At 41.4% G+C, this 25518-nt stretch overlaps 1 protein-coding gene across 1 annotated transcript in view; it reads right to left on the minus strand.

The window, feature by feature from the left end:
- Nucleotides 1-25518, minus strand: part of LOC119898035 (proprotein convertase subtilisin/kexin type 4-like) — a 184962-nt gene that overhangs the window by 147225 nt on the left and 12219 nt on the right. The window contains exons 3-5 of the mRNA XM_038712145.1: nt 19286-19378; nt 7676-7757; nt 1720-1823 (exon numbers count right to left, since the gene is read on the minus strand). Of these exons, the coding sequence (XP_038568073.1) occupies nt 1720-1823; nt 7676-7757; nt 19286-19378 (279 nt within the window). The remainder of the gene's footprint in view (nt 1-1719; nt 1824-7675; nt 7758-19285; nt 19379-25518) is intronic.

The raw sequence follows: 25518 nt of genomic DNA on the forward strand, positions 1-25518 counted from the left end.
AATAAAGGCTAAAATTATATGTTAGACTATAATCTGGCAATGTAAGAATTGTTGAATCGATTAAGTTTTTGTATGAAAAGGACACAGTGGTTACATTATGAAACAAATTATGTAAATGCAAACATATTTAAAAGAATGAAAAATGTAATTATTCTATAAAGTGTGTGTTCACATGATTCATATGAGCAACCAGAAAGACTGGCTGCAACTTCAGCAAACTATTGTAAAGATGGACAGAGGTTTATCATTAAACACTCTTATCAGTAGGGCTGGGTATTGAATCAATATCTTGTTGATGCCGACTGAAATGTGTCCAGGAACGAACCCAAAGCTCAACTAAATACTCTTCTTTACTTATACATTTAAATAGACAGTTTCTTAAATCATCTTTGTCCAATTTTATTTAATCAGGAAATCTTCTTGTTTGCTGCTTGGACACAATTCAACATTTAAGAAGTTTGTATTTTTGTTAGAGCCTGAATGATACTGGATTTTCTTAGTTTGTTTATAAATAATTGTTACGAAGATATGTTCTGAGCAGGACATTTTACGCTTGAAAAATAAACTTGTCAGTGCTCTATTGGACAATCAAGATAATGGCAATATGGTTTCTAAATTATCTTTAACGCTGGCAATTTTGTACAGTAATTTCTTGTTATCTGTTGGGTGCCACTGATATGGATATATCTGCAAACTGATCATATCAGCCTTGGGGGATTTATGGGTCTAGCTTCTTGTGTTACCTGGAAAGAGGGTTTGTATAAAACTACAACAAAAAGAAAAAAACAAAACAAAAACATTATATATTTGCAAAAGAGAAAGTATCAAGAAAAGTATTGTTTTGGTATTAGTGCCAAAGTATATCAGCAATGGCATAGAACATTTGAAACGATGCCCAGACCTACTTATTAGCTTACTGTTGTGCTCTTGAACTCAACTTTTGGACTGTATTTTGTTTAAGCAGTTATCAAACCAATCTTCAGGACCAACCTGCTGTTTACCTGCACAAAATAAGTTGTTCTTATCTCTTATTCAAAGATGGTTCTGAGAAAGATTACACTCAGAAAATTGGTACAGATTACACAAAAATTAGAAGGGAGTGGTGGTTTCTTTCAAAAATTCTGATGAAGGTGTTGATGTGACACAGTTTTATTCTGGACGAGTTCTAGTTAAGATTATCATGGGGGAAAATGCTGTAAATGCAGCCATTGAATATTCTGGACTGAAGCTGATATTTGGTGCTAGTACTGTACATTACCAAATATGACACTTTCACATCCAAACTGGATTTTGTACTGCTGTTTTTCTTCACAAACACATACTGGTCATGTCATGTGAACAAGATTCTAAAGGGATGAGCTTGTGTTGTTGCAGCGCAGTTTGTGTGTCAGTGTTGCGCCGAGCCTCATCAATCCCCGACATCTGTCTCAGTTCAACATGGACAACCCCTTTCACCTCGCCTGGCGCTCCCTCTCTTTCCTTCTCCGTAATCTGCCCACCTCCCTCTATCTTCTGTCTCTCTCTCACTCCAGTCACACATGAAAGCCTGCCTGACTTACGGCTGTCAGAGGATCATCCTTCACCATGAGGACAATAGCTGAGAGGAGAGAGAGGAGGCTTCCAGATAAGACCAATAAACACACGCAAACACGTGCACACGCACACACACACACACACACACACGCGCGCGCGCACACACACACACACAATTACACCCACCAGTTCCCACTGCATGGGCCAGAGCGGGTCATTGAAGGGGAGGGACTGGTCACTCTTATTCTCCTCAGGCTGCCTGTCAGTTGCAGATTCACTCCTCCGGGAACCTGCAAGCACACAGACCCATCATGTGTATATATTTGTGTGTGTACGTTTGTGTGCCTTTTTTTTTTTTCCTTGGTTTGAACTCTGACTTCAGGAAGTCCCTGGTCTCCAACCAATGGCGAAAGGCCTCCCAAATTCCCCTTCTTTCCAGTGAGGTGGAATATTGCCGGAAGATTACCATATCATTAGCATCTCATTACTGCGGCACAGCTTGGCTGACTGTCTGTCGAAGTGCTATCAGCTCATCAAGGCCTGCACCTTTCTCTCTATACACCACACACTGCTGCTTTTTCTCACTTTCTTCACATCTTCATCCCTGCGCAGCACTCAATCTCACTGCAATTCTCTCTCTCTCTCTCTCTCTCTCTCACATATGATGGATATGAATCACTTTATTTCATAATGTACTGTGTGCATTGCAAAATCAATTAATATCACAGTAGTTAACGGGAAGCCCCTTTTCTGAACTGACTGTAATAAAACATAGCACACAAACATGCACAAATATATTTCAATATTAATTAGGGGTGTAATTTGTACAGTAGCATTTGATTCGGTATGCAACTTTACAACACATTAATTAGGTCTAAGTCTTAGCATGTGTAGAAAATGTATTCTAAAGTTTGCTCCCGGATGTATAACTCATATACAGAGTGCTGTTAGTTTATGTAACCCCTAAAATTCACTGACTCACTGGGGCGTTACGGCTGCGCTGCGGTTGCCATAGCTAATCGCGACCATTATAGTCAGTGCTTGTGAGTCCACCAGACGCAGCTGCAGCACGTCCCAGAAATGGCTCTCCGCTCCGCGGACAATAGGTGGCAAGTCTGTTTTTGACGCAAGCCATGTCAAGCAGCAAAGAGCAGATCGAACCATGCAGGAAGTCAGACACAGAATGGCATTAAGAATCAAATAATCAAAATAAAACACCCTGTGGAGGCTCCCGATCGTAAAACAACAATGAGCACAGTTAAAACAGACACAAAAATAAATCATTTAACTTTGTAGCCTACTTAATCACAGCAGAAGCACAAAATGCTGATTACCAAATGAACAAAATCTAAACATGGCAGCAAAATCAGGCAGGCAAACTGCTCTGATTCTGAAATGCAGCCGTAACGTGCCGTAGCTGGAGTCAGTGGATAACTGGCATTACACAAATGAGTAACCTGGAGCTGGAAGAGTCTCCAATGTCATCTAGATCCATTGTTTGGGGGCACTTTTGTTTCCAGTGAGATACAGCGACACAGGACAAATAGAGAGGGGGAAACTATGTGCTGAACTATGTGCCAACTTTGTTTAACCAAACATGGGTCTGTCTCTGGAAAAAACGTGGTAAACCATTTGCATTTGGCGTTTCAAATTACAGTATATTACAGTGCTAGCCGCTGTAATCTACAGTGTACCCTGCAGAGATCCAGAGACCCAATCTAATCAGACCCAAGCAAAGAACAGTGTACAAAACATTCAGCTAGCAGCTTCTCATTTTTAGCTTTTTAGATTAATGACAGGAGTTACTCATTTGGCAGACACTTTTATCCAAAGCAACTTACATTTGAGGAACAACATACAAGTGTCACTAAAGCATACAGTAAGAAATTTCCAAGTGACAATTAATACCAGTAAGAGCCACAATAAATACTAGCACGTATGGCATCAATGGGGTAAATACCTAGGGAAAGAAGTAACAAAAATGTACAATCAATAAAAGATAATTGCAAGGAGATTGAAGAAGAGCACAGGAAGTGCATGTTAGAGGTTAGGGGTTAGAGGTGTTATAAGAGAAAGTGTTCTTAGAAAAGCTGAGTTTTCAAGAGCTTCTTGAAGTTAGAGAGGGACGCTCTTGCTTTGAAGGACTGTGGTAGCTTGTTATAGATGAGAACAGCCGTGACTGAGATTGCTTTGTGTGAAGGGATGGCAGAGCCAGACGGTGTTCGTTGGAGGAACGTAGTGGCCAAGAAGGAACGTAAGCTTGTATTATGGAGTTTAGGTAGATGGGTGCAGACCCAGTAGTGACTCTGTATGCAAGCATTAGTGAGTAATGATGGAGTGACATGAGTCCTTTTGGGCTGATCAAAAACCAGATGTACTGCTGTGTTCCGATCCTTTTGTAGGGATTTCACTGCACAGGCTTTCATTTATATCATATGTATAATTTATGCTTCTCCACTTAAATTAGGGCCTTCAGTATTTGGCTCAAGTGGCTCCTGAAAAATAACATCTCTATTCCTGTCCTGAATACATCAATTTACACACAGACCTAAGACACTACCCAGTACAATTTGGACTCTGGCACTAAAATAAAACTCATTCAACATTTTGAGAAATATTCTTCCTTTCCTGTCTTGCCAAAAGTGAGATGAGAAGATCTATACCAGTCTGTGTACTAATGATGGAGCCAGGAAACAATAAGCTAAACATAAAGCCTGGAAACAGATGGAACATTTACATTTACTCATTTAGCTGACGCTTTTATCCAAAGCCATTTACAATTGCACGCCTCTGGAGCAACTAGGGGTTAAGGGTCTTGCCCAGGGACACACATTGTGTCGCAGTGGGATTTGAACCCAGGTATCTCACACCAAAGGCATGCGTCTTATCTACTGCGCCATCACCTCCCCGAAACAGCTAGCCTAGCTGTGTACAAAGGTAAAAATAGCTGCCTATACCGCCACCTCATCATTTAACATGTTGCATACAATGTGTTCATTGATATGTTAATAAATATGACGGATCATTACTGACAAAGTGACATTTTTCTTATTGACCACATTTAAACTTTTGAGTGCCTGAATTTTTCCAGTATGACAAATGAGCCACCATTCAGTGTTCACAATTCTGCGTTTGTTCTCCCTGCTGTATAGATAACATTACAAGCCGTAGTACTAATGCTGGTCTTACTAATTGTATCCTGTGCTTTAACAGAGTTTAGAGTCCCTTATGGAGGCTTTTCCACCCTGCCAAGAAACTGTGTTTGGCTTGAAAATGGTCATACTTGAGATATTTAATACTGGCACACAATATCGAACATTGGCAGCTTCAATCTAAAAATACTAGTAAGAAACATTAGACTTCAAAAGTTCAAATTGGTCAAAGCGTACAAGTGCATTCTCTCTTTTCCTTTCGCTCCCAAATGTGAATAAACATACAAACTGCACTGTTCATCTACCATATCCTTGATTTTAAATCTTTCTCTCTCTCAAACTGACTTTCATATCATCTATCAGAGCAAAGGCTGAGCGACACTGTGAGGATGGTACCACACAATGAAAGAGAGAGAGAGCAAGAGAGCACTGCAGCAGGACGTGATCCAGTACATTATTGTACAAACACACACACCACTTCCCAATACACAAACACACGCACACACAGACGATAACACATAATACACAATGATATACGTATGACAGGACTTAAGGTATACATATGGATGCGTGATGAGAATATTAGAAGTGGCACTTACACATACCCACATATATTCGAGAAAGCCATACATACTTACATATATGGATAAACCAAACCTTTTACTGAATGTTTGCGTACACCTCAGTCATTTCTGTAACTCTATATTAGATGCTTACTAACACAATTCTAAAACCAAACTTGACATGAAAGCAACTTCTGATTTTGTGGATGTAGACTTTATAAAGGACAAAGTGAACTTAATAATTCAGTGTTTTAACATAAATTCATGCCAGCTGATAAAGGCAGCAGAGTGGCCACATTTGGAAAAGGGGTTTTTATAAAGACAGCAGTGCACAAATACCTGTTTAATATTACAGACAGTAACGTCATCATCAGACAAAATTACAATGACACACACTGACACAGACTGTCACCTGAAGACCAGTGACAGTATTACTAAAATATATAAATTGGTCAAAAGTGTGCATATATGGGTAAATTATATAATGTATAATTTATCTATGTATATTTAATTGGATAGTTTGTAATTTTTGTAGTTAGTTTATTGTCCCTTTAGAAATGTATGCTGTGCTTGTGATAATTGTATAAAACAGGCAGTCACAATCAAATCAAACAAGGTGCTCCCTTATACAACAACACCACCACCAATAATTGAACTCAAGAATTGAGCACAACAAAATGCAACCTCACACACAGAGACACAACAAACTAATGACAAGATGGACTGATGAAGAAAATGAGCATTGACAATAATGAACTTGACTTCAGGGCGCGGTTTCAGAAGGTGAGACTAAAACTCTGAGATGAGAGAAACTCTAGGTTTTCTGTTTCAGAGACAGAGATCAGATAGACCCCAACCCTTCTGTGTCCACTTTGGCACACATTCATATTTCTAGCGTCACTGGATGGAGGTAGTGGTACTATCGGAGCTCCATTGACGATGGCTTTTTTCCTTCCCCATCACGTTCAACATACTCAGAGTTGATTGAACTGATTCTGATCAGCTGTTCTGTAACTGAAAACTCCCGGTTTCCATCTCAGGCTCAATCAACTCAGAGCTCAGGGTTAAGCTCAGAGTTTGTTAAGCCTGCTATCTGAAAGAGGGACCAGGTATTGCAGCCCAGAATATTTTTGTAAATAATGAAATATTATTATTTCATATAATTATAATTGCTCCTACTAGGGATTACGTCGTAAATACATGTTAATAGGGAAAACAAATATTGCAGATTTATCAAAGCAGGTAATACAGCAGATTTGCTCATAAGCTCTCCTGGTATTAACTTCACAGTGTGTGTGTTTCTAACACTGCAAACTAATTTGTTATGTTACACTTGTGCTGTAGCTATCCAAAACCTGTGAAAACCACAATGTATTTACTACAGATATTTTTAAAGCTGTGAATACAATTTATTCACTAGATCTTCATTATTTTTCGTTCTCACTTGTTTTTCTGCTCATGTAGATAATCACATTCTGAATGCATCTGAAAATCTTCCATCTGCATTCACGTCACTGTCATTACTGGTAATATATACATGGCTTTACTTCTTGGTCAACTTTAAGCAAGGAGCTCCAACATTTTCTGTTAAAGAATAACTTCATATTATGATTATTGGCTTTTTCCCTCTCCTTAATTATGTTATCTATCTTTTTTTGTGCATGTAGGAGGTTTGCAAAGTGAAAAAGCCCAAAGTCCACCCCAAATGGAGTTACCATCTCCCACAGAAAACACTGCTCTTGAAATGCCTGAAAACAGCTCGATTGATCAATCTGTGTCACTGTGTAAAACGCACTATAATGCTCACCTAGCGGCTAGTGTGGTACGCCCTCAAAAACACTGGTGGAGAAAGACACTGAGTTGCAGCACACACAGTGAAAGTCCTGCTGCCTCCCCTCTCTCTCACAATCCCTACAGAATGTTAGATGCATCACTTGGCAGCTAAAATGGAGCGTTCAACACACAGGGTGAAAAGAAGAGCTGCAGCAATGTGTGTGACAAACATATGGCGTTTTTTGAACATTAAACCATGTACACCTATTCCTGTACAACTCCTAAATAAAATTATGGCCCTGAAAATGAGCATAAAACGACAATTAGACACCTGTCCCTTTTACTTGCTTGGTCTCAATTAGAAGCCTGGTATGAAGTGTTTTAGATGTTTAAAACCTCTGAAAGCCCACTGGGTCGCCCTATTGAGGTAGTTGTAAGCTGCTTAGGTTGCACATACAAATGTTTTGTTTTTTTCCTGAAAAACTTTAACTGAGTTGTTTTTTATTTAGTCATGATTAATTGTTAAAGGTGAATACTTTTTTTATTTTTATTTAAACCACTGGAGTTCAGCAAAAACAAGATTTTCAGCTGGTAATAAATTGGTATTTAAATACCTTTAAAAAGCTAGCTGGGAATGTTTTAATCAAAACTTACTTGTAGTTGTACTGTGGTCCAGTCGTGTCACAGGAACCCGTTTGTCTCTATAATGACGGTGCTGCCTCTGCACCCAATGAACCTGGAACCACAACACACAGCAATGCATTACATTTAGGACAAAATGAAAAAAATGTTGACTTTAAAATATTAGATATTTAACTTTTAGTTTGCTGTAAAAACCTCAAATACCCTATAAAATCTCAGTTGCATTCCCTTCACTTTGGTAAGTTGGCAGTCCACATTTCTGCCATTTCTGAAGTCTTATTTTGCTTTGTATGGCTTTTTGTGTTGGATTGTGGATTTATGAGGATAAAAGCAAAACAGTGAGAAGCACAGAGTAAATTAAATATTTGTTCTATTCTGTTTCATTCTACTTTGAAAGAGAGGGAAAATCCATGGCACAGGGAGAGTTGGGTATCTTTATGGAGGAGAGTAAAAGGCTTCCTCTTCATTAGTTCAAAGAGTACTCGCTCGCTCTCCTTTGCAGTCCCATTGTCCTGGGTTAAAAGCAATGAAAATACCCCCGCCTCACCTACACCTCTGTCCTCCACAGCACACACGTGCACACACACAATCACACACACTCTGACAATTTCTTTCATAGGGCGCTGCTTGCAGCTTTGATCTGATAAGAGGATGGTCCTTGTGAAGGTGGGCACACTAAATCAAACAACAGATCACACACACACACACACCACACACACACATATCAGTGTCAGACCACTGTTGTCCTCTTACACTTAAATCTGAGTGGAAGAGGTTGAAAATAAATACTATTGAGAGGCGGCTGCAGCTTTTATGTCCTAAAAGCCTGCTTGCTTTATTCCCCCTTCATGTTCTTCAATTAGACTCAATTAGCAAGAACTGGTCTAAACTACCAAGGGAAGACGGATGTAGGGAAAGGGGGCTGTTAAATGCAGAAGACCTCAAACAGGAATTTGATATGATCCATGTACAGTTCTCTAAATTTAATCAAATTGTTCTTTATATTTGGCTCATATTGATTTACCTTGATTTAAGATGAAGTTTTATAAAATAAAATAAAAACACAAATAATATTTGGAATAGTTGATTTCTAATTAACAAGGAAGAACCACATTATTTTATTTACATACATTCAATGTTACACTAGACATATCATGGCATTTTTAGTATGGTTAATTAAAGGGGTAATATGGAGTTTTCAGCGAACACTAACAGTGTGGTTTTAAGATATCAACCAGATGTGTGCTTGTACGCATGCTCGATTAAACTCATGAGCGAGCATAATCCGAAACTCAACCGCTTTCATACAGAGATCCTGCAATAAACGCGGAAACACCGGCATGCAGGCTGTGGCTTTTCATACAGACATTTTTCCGGCCGTTACTACCAACAGCGTAACATTACCTTTCAGAGAGCGCAGGAAGCCGGCATATTGGCACAAATAAAGCAGAATGAAAGTGGCTATATACAGACTCACCAGCAGACAGCTTCACACAACATGCTGGAAACTCAAGTAAACTGCACCAGTACAGTACTATTTTTTTATCAGCTGAGGTTGAACGTAATCCATGGTTGTTACTAGGCATGGGGATCGAGACCAAAATTCAAAACCAAAATTTCTCAAAACCCGAAAATCAATAAGGTTCGAGCTTATCGATACTGCTATCAAGACTTGCAGGCTATGATATAACGTTATGTCTGGAGCGTCAAATGTGAGTTAATTTGAAACACAATGGATAAGAAAATCATAAGGCTACAGTCTCTGCCTGCTCTCTGTCGGCTCCTACACACACACACAGGCAGCAGAGCGAGAGGCTGCGCCGTCGCAGTGGAATACGGTGAGGGTTAAGCTCCAAACTACTGTAACGTTAGTTGATGACAGCTACGCTCGTTACTGTAAGTATGTGCAATAAAAAAGTAAAAAGACAATACTTTATCAATACACCTGTCTGTAAGGCAACATGAAACATGTAGAAATGGTTAATTTAATCATCTCTGTCCTTAGTATCTCATTCTGTATGTTTTATACAAGCACAGCTAACGCTAGCTTGGCATTAGCCAAATGTTAAAAACAAGCTAAATAGAAAGCTGTCAGACTGGTCTGTAGTCTTAAAAACTAACTAACAAACCAGCCGCTCCTCCTGCTACCTGGTAACGTTACCTGCAGCCAGCGAGAGAGGAGGAGGGACTGATAAAGACTGATGTCATTCTTTCTAAACGTCACTCACTACTTGTGATGTCAGATAAAGTTATTGAGTAACTTTGCTGCTGTCTAGAAACAACATTTAGCTGTATTTAAAATATTAAAAACAACTAGGCAGTTAATATGTACACTTCAATATGTTTTTTTATTGCAAGTGATGTGCCATCTCAATATATAATGTTATCGCACATTGAATATTTTCCTCATACCTTGCAGGCCTACCTCATGCCCGTTGGGTCTGGTCTTACCAAATAACCATCACTAAATAATAGTAAAGTATCGACTGTGGTATCGATAAAGAATCGAATCGTTAAGCAGTCTCAATAAGGGTATCAATATCAATAAAAATGAACGATCCCCATCCCTAATTGTTACATTATAACGGTACATTGACTGCATTTAGCCAACGTACTACATCGGTGTTAGCTCGCCTGTCTGCTTTTCAGTAGACTAACTAACATTACTATTAGTTTCACCGGAGGCTCAGCAGCGTTGCACTGTACCGTTACACTATACCGTATACATCATTTCTTACAGGCTGAAATAATATCAGTGGTACACAGGATAGTAATATGGATCATGTTTGCTGGTGAAGTAATTTAGAAAGTTATAAAGTCACAAGTATAGTATTTTGCACTGGATAACGTTAGCAACTGGTCAATCAGTTGTTTTCATCACTGTGTTTTAGTTTGGCCTTACGGGCTTCAGTAAATAAAACTTTATTGTTGTTTTTTATCCTCACATAGAGTTTATGTTGGGGTTAATGTTGGAGTTTGTGTTGGAGTCTGTGTTGTGCTGGGAGCCGGTCGTTTTATGGTGTTAGAGGACTGCGTTTCGTTATTTTCAGTGTTGTTGCTGTAGTCGGCTACATTCCGGGTTCTTTCACATAAGAAGCAGAATAGTGGCTGTTCCAAGCAACAGAGAAAACAGGTGTGCGGTTCATTTCTAAGTAAGGTTAGAGCCCACTGACAAAAAGGAAGTAAAAATTTGACTTATTAATAAGTAATTTCATTGAAAAACTACATATAGTCCCTTTAAATTCACTGTGTAGCATCACTGAATACATAGACTACAGCAAAAACAACAGCCACTACAACCGTTATTCTAGACTAAATTTTCGAGTGGCCTTTTATTGTGGCCAGCTTAAGGCACACCTGTGCAATACCCATGCTGTCTGATTAGAATCTTGACATGCCACACCTGTCAGGTGGATGGATTATCTCGGCAAAGGAGAAGTGCTCACTAACACAGATTTTGACAGATTTGTGAACAATATTTGAGAGAAATAGGCCTTTTGTGTACATAGATAAAGTCTTAGATCTATGAGTTCAGCTCATGATGATTGGGGGCAAAAACAAAAGTGTTGCGTTTATAATTTTGTTCAGTGTAGTTATTGGCATTGTCAGCTAAATGCAGTCAATGTAACGTTATCATGTAATGAGAATTAATTATTTCAACGTCAACATGATAAAATGTTACTGTAACACTGAAATTGTATCTACAAAATGCATCACTGTATCTATTAAGCTTAGCCTATCATAATGTCCAAATGTTTTTCCAAAATGTATGCCAGTACTGCCCAAAAACTGTTGGAAAAACGCTTCTTGTTTCTATAAAGGCCATACATGCATGCACACAGCGAGAAAACAGGAAACACCTTTATGTGTAACTCAACATATGAGACTGTTATACACCCAAATGGCAAAATCCCCTACTATATGTTTCTAATGTATATATAACAAAACAAAGACCTGCACATACACACAGATAAAAATGATGTTAATGTATGTGTGTGTGTGTGTGTGTGTGTGTGTATGTGTGTGTGCCCCAACTACTTTGTAAAACCCCTCCAGCCCCTCCTCTGGAGGAGCAGTCAGGACACGGTGATCAATACACATGATAGGGAGCTAATCGCTCTCTGTCAAACCAGGAACTGCCAGCTACTAATGGCACACAACCACTAGGGACTGTCTGCGTGCGTGTCTGTGTGTGTGTGTGTGTGTGTGTGTGTGTGTACGTTGGCCTTAATTGCAGATTGAGACTCTTTAGGGAGTGTTGCTCAAGGTTAGACTCAGGGGACGAGGGGCAATTGACCACACTGTCTGTGACACTGACCCCTCCACTGTCAGCACACAGCGCATTCATCATCCAGCTGTGACATGTAGGCAGCACAAACACATGCAGACACACACGCACACACACGCACACACAAAAATAAAAAAGTGCAGATAAACCCACACAGCGCACACAATGTGAAAAAAGTCACATGTAAACACACCGAAAAATGACATCACCAAACAGAAAAGCTTCTTTTACGAACAGAACTTCTTTTAACGGGCTGCCCAACACATGTTGCAATACAAAGTAAGCCGGTGCAATTTCATCAAATACAACAGAAGCTGACATTTCTCCCTTCAAAATAAAAGCCTAGTTATATAGACAGAGAGAGAACAAGGCTTGAGATCAGTAAAAAAAAGACAAAGGCAGGACTATGAAAAAAAAACCTTACTTGGAAAAAAAATTCTTCCTCCAGCAGTGAGGAAGAAAAGAGCAGTGAGCACTTGCATGATTGAACGGCTGAGGTGGAACTGACAGAGGCACAATGCGAATGTGTGGAGGAGGAGGAGAAGAAAGACAGTAAGATGGAGGGAGTAAAAGTGTGTGTCTGAATGTGTGTTTGCAGACATCCCATGAAGAATATACTGCATGTGTGTGCACAAATATAGCTCTACAGAACAGACGTGAATGATTGAGGAAGGTGGTGAGAAACCCAGAAAGAAAAGTGTGGGTGTGAAAGGGTGTTGTGTGCGCGCACATAATACTCCAATGTCTCTATATGAAGGAGTGGATGCGGTGGATGGCAGGCAGCTGCAGCAGTGTGATACAGGCCGAGCAGCACAGATATCAGCGCTGACATTTTGGGCTTCGCTACCCACCCAAGGCCCCCTGGGAAAGTGATGGCGGTGGCTGCGGCAGTGGCCACATGCCCCGTCCTCCCACCCCACCCCCTCCCTCCACCTGTCAGTCACAATGCTGTGCTTCCTGAGGCTCTGTTGGCACCGGTTTGGCCCTGGCTGGGGCCATTATTACACGCAGCAGTGAACGCACCACATGACCCACCCTCCACCAGCACCCAGACCCTGATGCACCGCTGATCCCTATCTGGACCGCAACCCCCTCCACCACCCCATCCATCTACTCTCTGTCTCTTCATTCAATCTCTCATCTGTAGCTGCCAGGCTGACCACAGAGAGAAGAAAGACTGAGGAGAGGGGTCGTGTGTGTGTTGTGTGTGTTACGCAGACACACACACACAAAAAGAAAAAGAAAAAAGAAAAAGAAAAACAAATGTGAGCTCTACAGTAGCGAGCAGCGAGGGGAGAGAGAAATTGTATAAATTGAAAGAGGGGAGAGATAAGAGGGAGATACACTCTGGCCCCTCCTCTAGCCTTCTTTCAGGGCACCTCTTGGCCTCTCCCTCCTCCGCTTCATCCCCCCTCCTTCCCCCTCCCCACCCACCCCCAGGCCCTCTGGTGTGTTGCTCACTCCATTGTGTCAGCCTTCAGAAGTGCTCAGTTTGAGTGGCAGGCCGTCACAGATCAGTTCCCTGCTAAAGCGGCCCGGCAGGCCGGGGTGACGGGCCAGGAAGGGATCTAAGTGGGGTTTATCAGCGCTTCTTAACGCCTCTCCGGCTCCCTGACACAAAAGAGAGGGGGTATTAAACATCTAAAGCAAACCAAAAAGCGTGAAAGCTCCTTATAGGGCCGCGGGATTGCGGATGTGACTGGAGTATTTAAAAAAATAAAATAAAAAATAGCAACAAAAAAAGAGAGAGAGAAAGAAAAATAAGGAGAGAAAAAAGCACACAAATGCTTCAGCAGTGAGGAAACACTGAGGGGAAATTCTAATGTATTTTTTATCCTGTGTGGATAGAATAGTGGGTGGGAGAGAGAGACAGAGACAGAGACAGAGGGAGAGAGAGCATCTCGTAGAAGGAACTAAGCAATTGCAAACTAGCTTAATGCTTTCTAGATCACCACTTGTTTTATTTGTGAGACTGGACGGAACAGCCTTATATATTACATTTAAAAGTGAACATTCAAAGTACCAAGGTATAACCGATAACTTGGCTAGTCAATGACAAGATAAAGACTATAACCCTTCAGTGAATAATTTTACTCTCAGAGGGGTTGGGGTTTGGAAATGTGGATTAACTCTTAAAATAGTGGTGCTGGTTTGCTAGCTAATTCTACATTGCACTTACCTTGTTTTGGATCATTAACAAAAAGTAAAAAGTGATATGACTGGTCTTTTTGTTTAGTAGATTAGGATGTGTGTGGGAAGACTAGGGGATCATAAGTAAGTTCACACTTGGGGACAGGTCTGAATTGTAATTATACAGGGATGGACCTGCTTTTTTTGTTTTTTGGAAGGTGCCAGAGAAGCAACAGTGAAAGAAGTTTTTTTGTTTGTTTGTTTTTTTACAGCAGACATTTTCACTTGTCATAGCAGGAAAGGCACAGGTGTTACTTGTAACAGTAATGATGGTTCTGTTCCATCAAATGTCCCAGTAAGCCATGACGGTGAACCAGCTAGCATAATACCGCAACCCTTGAGCTAGCTCACATAAACGGATTATTACGGTTATTAATTACACCTGTGCTTTTCCTGCTATAACGTGTCGAAATGTGTGCTGTGGAAAAGGTCTGTGGGCCTTTTAAAATTCAAACATGTCGGTACACACAGTAGGAAAGACAAAGGTAAGTAATGAATTAAGTAATGATGGCTGAATTATTATAACAGTGTTGAAAGGGGTGTCTGTGGGGACTGTCAGCTCATCTATGTTTTGGATCTGAGCATGAGACATTTCTACTGTTAGCATTGAAGTAAATGCTTTTTCACATTGGAGGTGCTACTCACTAGCACAAACTGCAGGTGTTGCATTTTGCTGTGTCTTTATTTTTTTAGTGAAGGTAAGCCAAACTTTTGAGCTTTTGCTGCGGTCCATGATGGTCTATTAATGTAACCCGAAGTACTCTCCTCAGATGCTTGTTGATGTGACCTTAGGTCCGCATAGCAGGTCCTAGCAGATAAGTGACACTTTTATGGACTGCAAAGAGTGCACTGCAGTTCAATCGGGAGAGCGACTGAAATATGCAAAAAGTTAGGAACCGATAGGCAGAATCGAAATGCACGTGTCTTATCAAATCCACGAGTCTTGGATATTTACTACCGATTCCAACTCGAGCCCGTCCAGTCGAGCCAGGGATACGACAGGGAAGCGACTCTCTTTGGCAATAAAGGGAAAGATGACCAAAGAGAAAGCCGAGGAGTGTCAAACACCACAGCATCCAAAAGAAAATGTGTGTGCTGACTGTGGATCAAACATTGTATTTACTTTGTGAATGTTCAGTTAAAATAAAGAAGTCAAAGTAAACCTTAAAAGAATGAAGATCTATTCTTTTATCTGTATTTTTTTTTTTTACCACATTGGAATTAAAAGTGGGAATTGATAAGAACAAGCCCAACCCTACTGCAAGTTTTCACCACACATAAAAAGGTGAGTGACTAAGGCTGGGTCCAGAATCACTCGCTTGTTCACTCATTCACTATTCCCTATGTAATGGACACCCGAGCATCCCTCAGTGTAGTGTGAGACTAATGTTTTTGTAGTACTGGACAAAAGCTGTTACATCTGTTCAGTTGATATCTTGCTACAGGGGACACTCTTGGTTAAACTGACCTTGACCTCTGATATCTCCATACATACATTGTTTAATTATTCAGTCTATATGATGACAATTTCATCATCGTCAACAGTTCTGCGGCATGTCTTTGACTTCCTCACTACTGAGAGGCTTGTTGCTCCTAGAGTGGCAGTAACAATAAGGCACAGCTTCCATTAATTAGACAAACGTTAATACAAAGGGGAAAAAAGTCAGAGGATTAGGATATACTCTGCACATTGTTTTCCTGTATGTGCGTATTCAGTTCGAGTGTGTAGTACACCAGCAGGGACCAGTGTGTGTATGTCAGAAGCTGGCAGGGGGTTACAATCGGAGACATTTTGTAAAAGGTCAGTGTAGAGTTCAGTCAGAGACATGTCTGTGTGTTTGACAATGAAACTGCAAGAGGTACAATAGTTAGGACAGTTAGGAAGAGGGTCAATGAGGGGAGGTGGAGCCTGAAGTAAACAAGGTACAGACAGAGACAAGAGAGAGAAACACTTGGTTGTCATTATGCTCTATCACCCTGCAGCCATATGTCTGTGTGTGTACGCATTATCTGTCTGCTGCTGGCCTGTGTGGATATATTCCTGTATGTATGTGTCTTGTGATCATCTTGGGGCTGTACGTCTTGCTTTGAGTCAGAATGTAAGTGAGCTTTTAACATTTGTTAACTGTGCGTGCATTGTGGCCTTATCTGTGTGGTGTCTCTGAGCACTCACATGTTTGCGTAGAGCTGTTTTTCCACAGCCTTGCTAATTATGTCATTAGCAGTGTGATTAATACAACAGCTGATTATTGCTTTGCTGGCAGTAGGCTATTAGGCTGTTATGTAGCACAGCTCTCCACATGTGAGCCTCAGATCCCCGTTCCTATGGACTGCTTTAACTCAGCCAGTGTCCGACATGGTCTGCGGCAGCTGTTACAGATTGGACTGATTTATGAAGTGTTACTCTGTCGTGGAACCCAATCATATTCCAACCTAAATGTTTCACTTTCACAAGCATTTTATTTTTGAAAAACGGAACAACAGTTTATTTCTTCTGTGATGCGCAGGTATTTAAAATATTTTATAGTGCATTATTATTTGTTGGCCATTGGTTCCACATTATTATTTACACCTGGCTGACAAAGGTGGGAGTCACTTGTAAAATGTCACTTTTTCTAGATCATACTATTATAACGTAAGTCTCGGCACAGTTTAGTTACAACTATATTACATATTATGTTACTATATTGTATTACATCAATCAATACACACATTAAATGTACAAAAACCAATACATCTTATACAAATTTTGGGCACATGCCATATTACTATATTATATGAGTGACAGATTTTCATAGCTCTAACATATTAAGATAAGTCTAGTCACACATGATTATCAATTGTACAGTAATATTAAGATAATCCAGCAGGTGTATGATGTCACTTGAATTAAAATGAAATTGAATTAAAATGAAATTGAATTAAAATTAAATGGAATTTAATTAAAATCGCAACTCTACCTGTCCTTCCCGCCAGACAACCCCACCATCTCGGCGCGGATCACAGACTGTCTCTCGGACATATCCACATGGATGAAGGCTTGCCACCATGACTGAACTCCTGGTCATTCCAGCCAAGCAGTCTATCCACCATAACTTCAAACTACAAATTGGCTCCTCAACCATCACTCCAGCCAGGGTGGTGAGAAACTGCGGTGTCATGATTGATTACCATATGTCCTTCTCAGACCATGTTGCTGCGGAAAATCACAACCTTACTCGGTACGTCACCCAGCTTCCGGTACAGGCCATGGCTATCACTTTCCCTTCATAGAGGGTCTTCCAGCTGGTTGAAAATGGTTCAGAACAGAGCAGCACGTCTGGTTTTTGATCAGCCCAAAAGGACTCATGTCACTCCATTTCTTAGTCACCTCCACTGGCTACCAATCAAATTCAATTCCTACCTTATCAAATTCAAGTCACTAATGCTTGCATACAGAGTGCCTACCTGGTCTGCACCCATCTACCTAAACTCCATAATACAAGGTTACGTTCCATCTCGGCCACTGAGTTCCTCCAACGAACGCTGTCTGGCTCTGCCATCCCTACACACAAAGCTAACTTGCAGCTTATTAAACCTTGCATGCTGCAGAAATAAGTGAGCTCTGATATTTAACTCACTTGCCAAACAGTGCAAAGTACAGTGATTGATGAGAGTGAAAAGCAGCACAGTCCACACAGTATAGACATAGGCCTGGTCAGAGGTGAAGATGGAGTATAGCTCAGGTTTCGGATGCAGGCCATCTACTGTATCTAACACACTGTAATTGTGTTTGGCAACATATAACCCACCATAAATACCTCTTCCATATACTTATTACAAGATTGACTGTTTTCGGCCTAAAAATGCCATTAAAGCAGATTCTATTAGTCTAATTGGATAAAGGCATTATCTTCCCAAATAAAAGGATTTTCCTACTGGGTGCAAGTTAGTGATATAAGAGAATTTTTCCTGCCTCAATGATAAAAATGATTAGTTCACATAAAACAACGTACTGTCGCCAACAAACAGACTTCAGTGCAAGGCGATTAATGATGTGAACAGTGCCTGGTAGGGAGATGCAATGTCTTAAGTATGCAATTGTTCATTATCTCAAAACACTGATTGTGCAATCCATTACATTTAAGATTCATTACAAAATGTGGGACATTTTGGTGGTGCAAATTCATTTTCACCTAAAGTTTCGATGGTAGCAAAGTAATTAAAGTTACAGTGTAATGAAATCATGAACCATACATGGAGTCACTGGAGATTGCACATAAATTACTTCAATTAATCACACGCACACTGATTCGCATAACTCTGAATCAGGAAGTTTTGGAATCCTCTTCTCTCGTTTACTTTCTGTCCGTGTCTTCCTCTTGCTATTGATTGTGTGTTTTGGTACATGCATGTGTGTCTATCTGTGTGTGGAAATGTGCTGTTGCTTTGTTTGCGTGTGACACTGAAGGGACAGCATGTTGGGGAAGGGCCAGAGGTCTGGCGCACCCTGGAGAACGGACAGGGCCAAAGTCGCGTCTCCGACCCTTCCACCAGTCCCTCCTTCCTCACCCTGTGCTGTCACGGGATGTCTCCGTGGGTGACAGTTTCCCTGGCAACGAAAGCCCAGTGAGGAGGCAGCATTGTGCGCTCCGGGGGTGATGTAGAACGGCTTGTTGGAGATGGTGAGGGAGTGGGGGCACGAAGTGATATCGGGTGGAACAGGCACACGAGCTACACAAGCAGGGTAAACAACTTTCAGCCATTTCTCACCACATGGCTCTGTTGCTCCCCCCCCCCTCCATCCTTCTCGCTAATCAACATTAGACCCTGATTAAAACAGCAACGCCAGCCAAATGAACTGCCATTTGCATATACACGCTGTGTAAAATCAGAACCGATGCCAGAGTGTGAATTCACCTTGACGTGGCCGTGTTAAATGTATCAAACAGTCACGTCTAAGTAGCTGAACGCTCTGATTTGCTGTAGTTACAAATCCATTTCCCGCTGTGTTACACAGACAGTGCGAGTCAGGCCAAAAAAACCAACAACCTAAGAGTAGCTTCTTTTGAGAACCTGCAGCCTGATCCACTCTCTGGATCCTAACATGTGATGGAGTTTTTTATTCGGCAGTGTTTGTTTAATAGAACAGTTAAAATACTTACCCCTGCTGCGGTAGCAAGCCTTTTCTCAAAGGTGGCTCTGTCAGGGCGCCCCCTGATGTCTCTTAGGGTATACAGACCGTCCAGGCTGCCAACCTGTCAGTGTAGAAACAAATATGGTGGTCAGGATATAAAACCCCTCACTCTCAAGACAGAAATGGTTACAGAACACAATATTTGATGTAAGATTTGTTTGGTTGAGTGCCTTTTACTTAAGAATGCAAGAGTTTTCATAATTTTGGAGAGACCAATATAGGTACAGTTTAAGGGTCAAAACACCATATTCAACATATTCCGCCTTAATCACCCATATGACCCTTTGCACAATACAACATCAGCGTATCCCCTCCGGCCATCTGTCTTGTGTGGGTTTTTCTGCGAGAGGTGGGCCGAAATCAAATAGCACACAGTTTATCTAACCTTATCCTGGGCTTTTCATTTCCAAGCCTTATAAACTCACATCGTATTGACCGCCTGGGAGAGTTAGAAATAACTAAGTGAAATCTACTCGGCGGCAATTGTGTGCAAGGCGCACATTGTGTGTATATATGTGTGTGTGTGTGTGTGTGGCTTGCTGATTCTATCTTCCTTCACATTCATTCTCTCTATTCTCTGTCCCTGAGGTGCATCAGGGCTGAGACTGCAGAGTAAATTGTCCCAAATTGAGTTCCTTCTTGCCGGCAGATACAGGCCACATCCCGACCGTTTAGAGCAGGAGAGAGAGAGAGAGAGAGAGAGAGAGAGAGAGAGAAGGAAAACAATCACAGCACACATCACTTGCTTGAAAATGTTGTCTCTAATTTCTCTTTGCCTTTCTTTTCTACCCCCCTCCCTGACTCTCCCTCTTCTCTGCTGATTTCCCCGCTGCCTGTCTTTCTTCTCCCGCCACATTATTCTTCTGCTTCTCCCTCTTTATATCACTCCCTCTGTGCCTTCCCTTGTCTTTGTCTGCTGAGATAGGTATACATCAGACTTTCCTTTCTCAGCTTGGCTTTTTCTTTCCTTTGATGATTCTCTGCCCTCCTCCTTGTTCCCCATCTTCCATCTGTTTCTATCCTTTTTCCTGCGATCCTTGCTACTTTTCTCCATCTCCCCTAACAACAGTATTTCTTTTCCTTCTTCGCATCCTTTTTGTCCCCCCAGTTTCTCTCCCTGCTTTGCTCCCTCATCATCCCACCCTCCATGGCTGGCTCTACCCGGTGACATAGTACCCATCAGCGCAGACCTCCTGGGTGGAGGAGTCTCGCTCCGACAATAATCACACAGTAAGTTTATAATGCTGGCAGCCCAGCTGAGCTGAGCTGATCTGAGCACACGCGACTCCCATGATGCAGGCACACTCCATTTAACTTAGGAGGGGGCTGCAGGCTGGCTGGGACAGGGATAACGCATGAGACAGGGATAGGGATGCCAGTGGGATGTTTTTTTTGTGGGGGGGGGGATAGGGGCTGGTGATGAAGCAGTGACTGCATACAGATATGGAAATGGGATGAGCTGGTGCTGCAGGGGATGAAGAGTGGGTAAGGTTTTGGACTTTGGGTTTGGGCAGAAAGTCGTTTTTTTTAAGAAGATGATCATGTCACTGTCTCTGCATGGAATCATAACCCCCTCTCTACTTTCACTGCTGGCTCTCTGAAAAACCTCTATCTTTTAGCTTTTAGGGTGTTTATTTTTTATACTGACAGCAGGGTCAAAGAAACTTCTTTTATCTGAAGACCATAAAACTAAGATCACGCCTTGTCCCTACCGGCTTCATGGATTTTGTAAACTCACTAGAAAAACACAAGAGAATCAATTAAGGGACACTATTTATTTTTTCTATTGCTTCCCCCCCATTCACACAGAGGTATTAGGAACAATAAGGCCCATGTCTCTTGTTTGTTTGCTTGCTTAGTTTAGGTTTAATGCTCACTGGAATGTGCTGAAATGCCTTTCTAAAAATAGAAATCTCCTAAAAACAACTGAAGATGGTTGCTGGACAAGAACATGACTTTGGACAGATGGATGTACTGCAGACTAGGTATGCACTAATAGGTAATATGAGACAGGGATTGCTTTGACACTAAAAAGAGTCTGCAGCCTGCTGTGACTTAATGAATATACTGTAAATGAAAGAGGAAAGGCAAAATTTCACATTGGCAAAGAAACTGCATCCCGGTCTGCTTAATAAGGTCAGCATTGGCCCCAATACCATGCAGCTTTACTGAAGACACAATGATTTGAAGACTGGACACAAGATGCAACACACATAAGTAAATGAAAAATGAAAGATGGAGATGGAAGCTTAATTGAAAGATCTCTTCAATGATCTAGCAATGGAGATAGTTTTGGTGGTATTCATCAAGGTTTTGATATAGCGGTCTTGGAGATTTAATTTGCAGAGGCCACCGCATTGAAAATAGACCCTTTAACTCAACGAAAGCATTATGTCTTTCCAGAAACAGTGTCTGTCTCACAGTGGATAACCAGCAGATTGTTGGCACTGTGTTCAGTGGCACTCTCCATGGTTCTGATCCTGTGGCTGTGAGCAGAAAAGGAGCAACGGTGGGACGTCTCTCTCTCCTGTCCACCCCTGTGGGAAGGTTGCCACCTGTGGGAAGTTACAGCCAATACTTTAACATCGACTTCGCCAAGATTTGTTTTTTTCAGCACCAAAAATTGACAGATGTCTAGTTATAGTAGTTATATCTAGAGTTTCAAACCCCACGAGTCAGGTTCAGACATAGTGATTTGGACTAAAATTTGGCAGTATCAGTCACATTCAGTTGCCGGGATGTTTCTTAATGACACAGGTACATGCTAGCTTCAGGCATCAGTTTTAGGTCCATGAACAATTTTATTTAAATCCCTTGCTGGCTGTAGAGTTTTTGTTTTACCAGGATAATAAAGCTTTTAAGTGATGGTAAAAGGCACTGCATTTATATAACGCCTTTATCCAAAGCTCTTTACTATACCCATTCACACACAGACTCACATACTGACAGCAGCGAGCAACCATGCAAGGCGCTTAGCCTAACCATCAGGAGCAGCTTGGGGTTCAGTGTCTTGCTCAAGGACAATTTGACATGTGGACAGGATGGGCCAGTGTTCTGACAATTTATGCTGTGTTCTGACAATTTATGCTACTGTAGTGCAAGTCAAACAGGCAAATTAATATTTGCTAGGTTGTCATAACAACAACATACAGTACACATTCTTTCTACACAGTACTGCCACAGTCTCAATGACATGCATCGATTTATGGGCGTGGGAACAGATACCAAGATCATGGGTCATGCGCATGTTCGGACAGAACAGCTAAGTCTCTAGCACATCTCATTCTCACACAGATCTTACCGTCAACACTTACTATATAGCTCAAAACCTGAGCAAATAAAACCAAAACTATTTGGCTAAATACCACAGGAATTAATGAAGGCAATCAGCTGTTTGCTGTAATTTGGGTGAACCAACACCAGAGGCTGTCAGCAGTCAGTGGCTCATAAAAACTGAGAAACACGACCTGCTAAATGTGTCACTTGACAGCTTGACATTATTGGCACTGGATGTGCTCAACGTACACACTGTCATACTACAGCCGTACATGGAAATTGGTGAACAATTTCATTCCAACCAAAACAAACGCGCACACACACACACCCTTACAAATATACACACAGATCCTTGTGCCCTGCCAGAGCAGGTTCACAGCAAAACAATATGAGGCCAATCATGGGACCATTGGTATGGCTCTCCCTCTGCTAATGAAGGCACTTTGAAAAGGTAATCTAATTCACCAGCAGCAATTAAGGCTGGGAGCGCCTTGTCACTATCAATTATCCGCTCCTTCACTCATGTTCTCCAGTGCGGACGCTGAGCCTGCCTGACACACAGCACTGTTGGACAAATCAACCCCATCAGCCAGCCAGTCACTGAGAACACTAATCATGAGCGCGTTCAAACACACACACACACACACACACACACACATTCAGACCCACAGATAGATACTGTATGCTTGAATCATTGCACAATGAACTAAGTAAGCTTGACACGGATTGGGACGTCCTAGCCGGCTGCAGTCAGAGGTAGATCTTTACTTAGTGGATCCATAAACAGAATCAATAATAGATACTGGATCCTACAGGCTACTACAGTGGGTGGCATGGCTGATGTTAACATCCATCAAATATTGGTCATGGATTGAAAACCCACGCTACTGTGAGGTGTTTTGTTGTTTGTTCTGAGCGTGTGTGTGCATGTGTGTGTGTGTGTGTGTGGACATTTATTACTGTTGCACATCGCGCTTACGCTGTGTGAACACGACGTGATTATGATGGAGCCGTTTGCAAAGTGAAGGGACAGAAAATAGCGAGGGACAAAGAAGAAAATGTCCACGTATGGGATTATTTCAAGATAAAAGAAAGCAATAACTCTGTAATGTCACAGTCTGTATTCTGTAAAACACAATTTACGTCGCCTACCAACAGCATGATGGCACCTGGTCAGAAAGCACCCGGTGTTATGCCAGCGGACCACAAACAAGGTAACAGTAACAGCAACTTTAGCAGTTAACTGAAATTATGACTCATTGTTGAGTTGAAGGCTAGCCAAAGTAAGCCGCAGTCCTCAGCTGAAAATGTATAGACGTGTGTGTTTGTTGTTCACCTGGTTGGGCTGTGAGTTTGGGTTGTAACATCACAGTTATGAGTTAACTAGGTGTTGGGGAGCTGCACCTTAGTATAACTTGTAAAGCACTCGGGAGATGTTTTTGTTGGTAAAGCAGTTGTCTGGTTGTTGGTCTGTTGATGTTGTTGGTCTGATGTTTACTGTATGACACTATAAATTTCAGACGAATAAATATCGATGAATCATGAAATAATCTAAAGAAGCTTTGAGTACTAAAATCATTGTTAGCTCTAATCCATCCACCTCACAGGTGCGTCATATCAAGATGCTGATCAGACATCATGGGTATTTGCATGTGTGCCATAGGCTGGCCACAATAAAAGGCCACTCGAAAATGTGCAGTTCCATCCCATAGCACAATGCCACAGATGTCGCAAGTTTTGAGGGAGCGTGCAATTGGCTGCAGGAATGTCCACCAGAGCTGTTGCCCGTGAATTGAATGTTCATTTCTCTACCATAAGCCGCCTCCAAATGCGGTCCAGAGAATTTGGCAGTGCATCCAACCAGCCTCACAACCGCAGACCACGTGCAACCACACCAGCCCAGGACCTCCACATCCAGCATCTTCACCTCCAAGATCGTCTGAGACCAGCCACCTGGACAGCTGCTGCAAACATCAGTTTGCATAACCAAAGAATTTCTGCACAAACTGTCAGGAACCGTCTCAGGGAAGCTCATCTGTTTGCTCGTCGTCCTCATCGGGGTCTCAACCTGACTGCAACTTCGCACAGCCATTGAAGAGGAGTGGACCAACATTCCACAGGCCACAATCAACAACCTGATCAACTCTATGCAAAGGAGATGTGTTGCACTGCGTGAGGCAGCCTTGTGGCACACGTGTGCAATACCCATGCTGTCTGACCAGCATCTTGACATGCTACACCTGTGAGGTGGATCGATTATCTCGCCAAAGGAGAAAGAGGCCTTTTGTGCACATAGAAAAAGTCTTAGATCTTTGAGTTCTTTGAGAATTATGGGGCAAAAACAAAAGTGTTGCGTTTATAATTTTGTTCAGTGTATATACACATCGACATATACTATATATAATTAAGAATGATTGATATATAACCTTGAACCTTAAATGTGCCCTTTCTTAAGTCTTTTTTGGACTATTGGTTCAACATTATTTTTCTATAAAATACTCATTGTAATAGACAATAATGCTTTTGTTTTTAGAACACCTAATCCTGTAAGGGCTCTGTACAAGGATGAATAATGCAAAGTTTCATGTCAGTCAGACTCATGGCCTCTGAGTTCTGGACATTAAATTTAGCATGCTGCTGTAGCACCAACTGTAAGGGCAATCACAGTTTGTAGGATGGAGTTGATGTGTTCATGTGTCATCTAGATTTGGTTACAGAAATGCACAATGCGTTTCCAAATAATGGCAGATTACGTCAAATAAGACATGCCTTCAAGAATTTTGCAACAGTTACAGGACATAATGTCTAACATTAAAAAAATCAAACAATAAACAACATCTTGTGTAAAACATATGCTGAAGGTTAAATGGGAAGTACTGTAAATTCAACACAGCAAAAAATCTGCATATATATGTAATGAATTAT

This window comes from Micropterus salmoides, unplaced genomic scaffold (genome assembly GCF_014851395.1).
Source record: "Micropterus salmoides isolate LMB-PRFRI ecotype aquatic unplaced genomic scaffold, ASM1485139v1 Ms_hic_scaffold_11, whole genome shotgun sequence".
NCBI classification, from domain to species: Eukaryota; Metazoa; Chordata; class Actinopteri; order Centrarchiformes; family Centrarchidae; genus Micropterus; species Micropterus salmoides.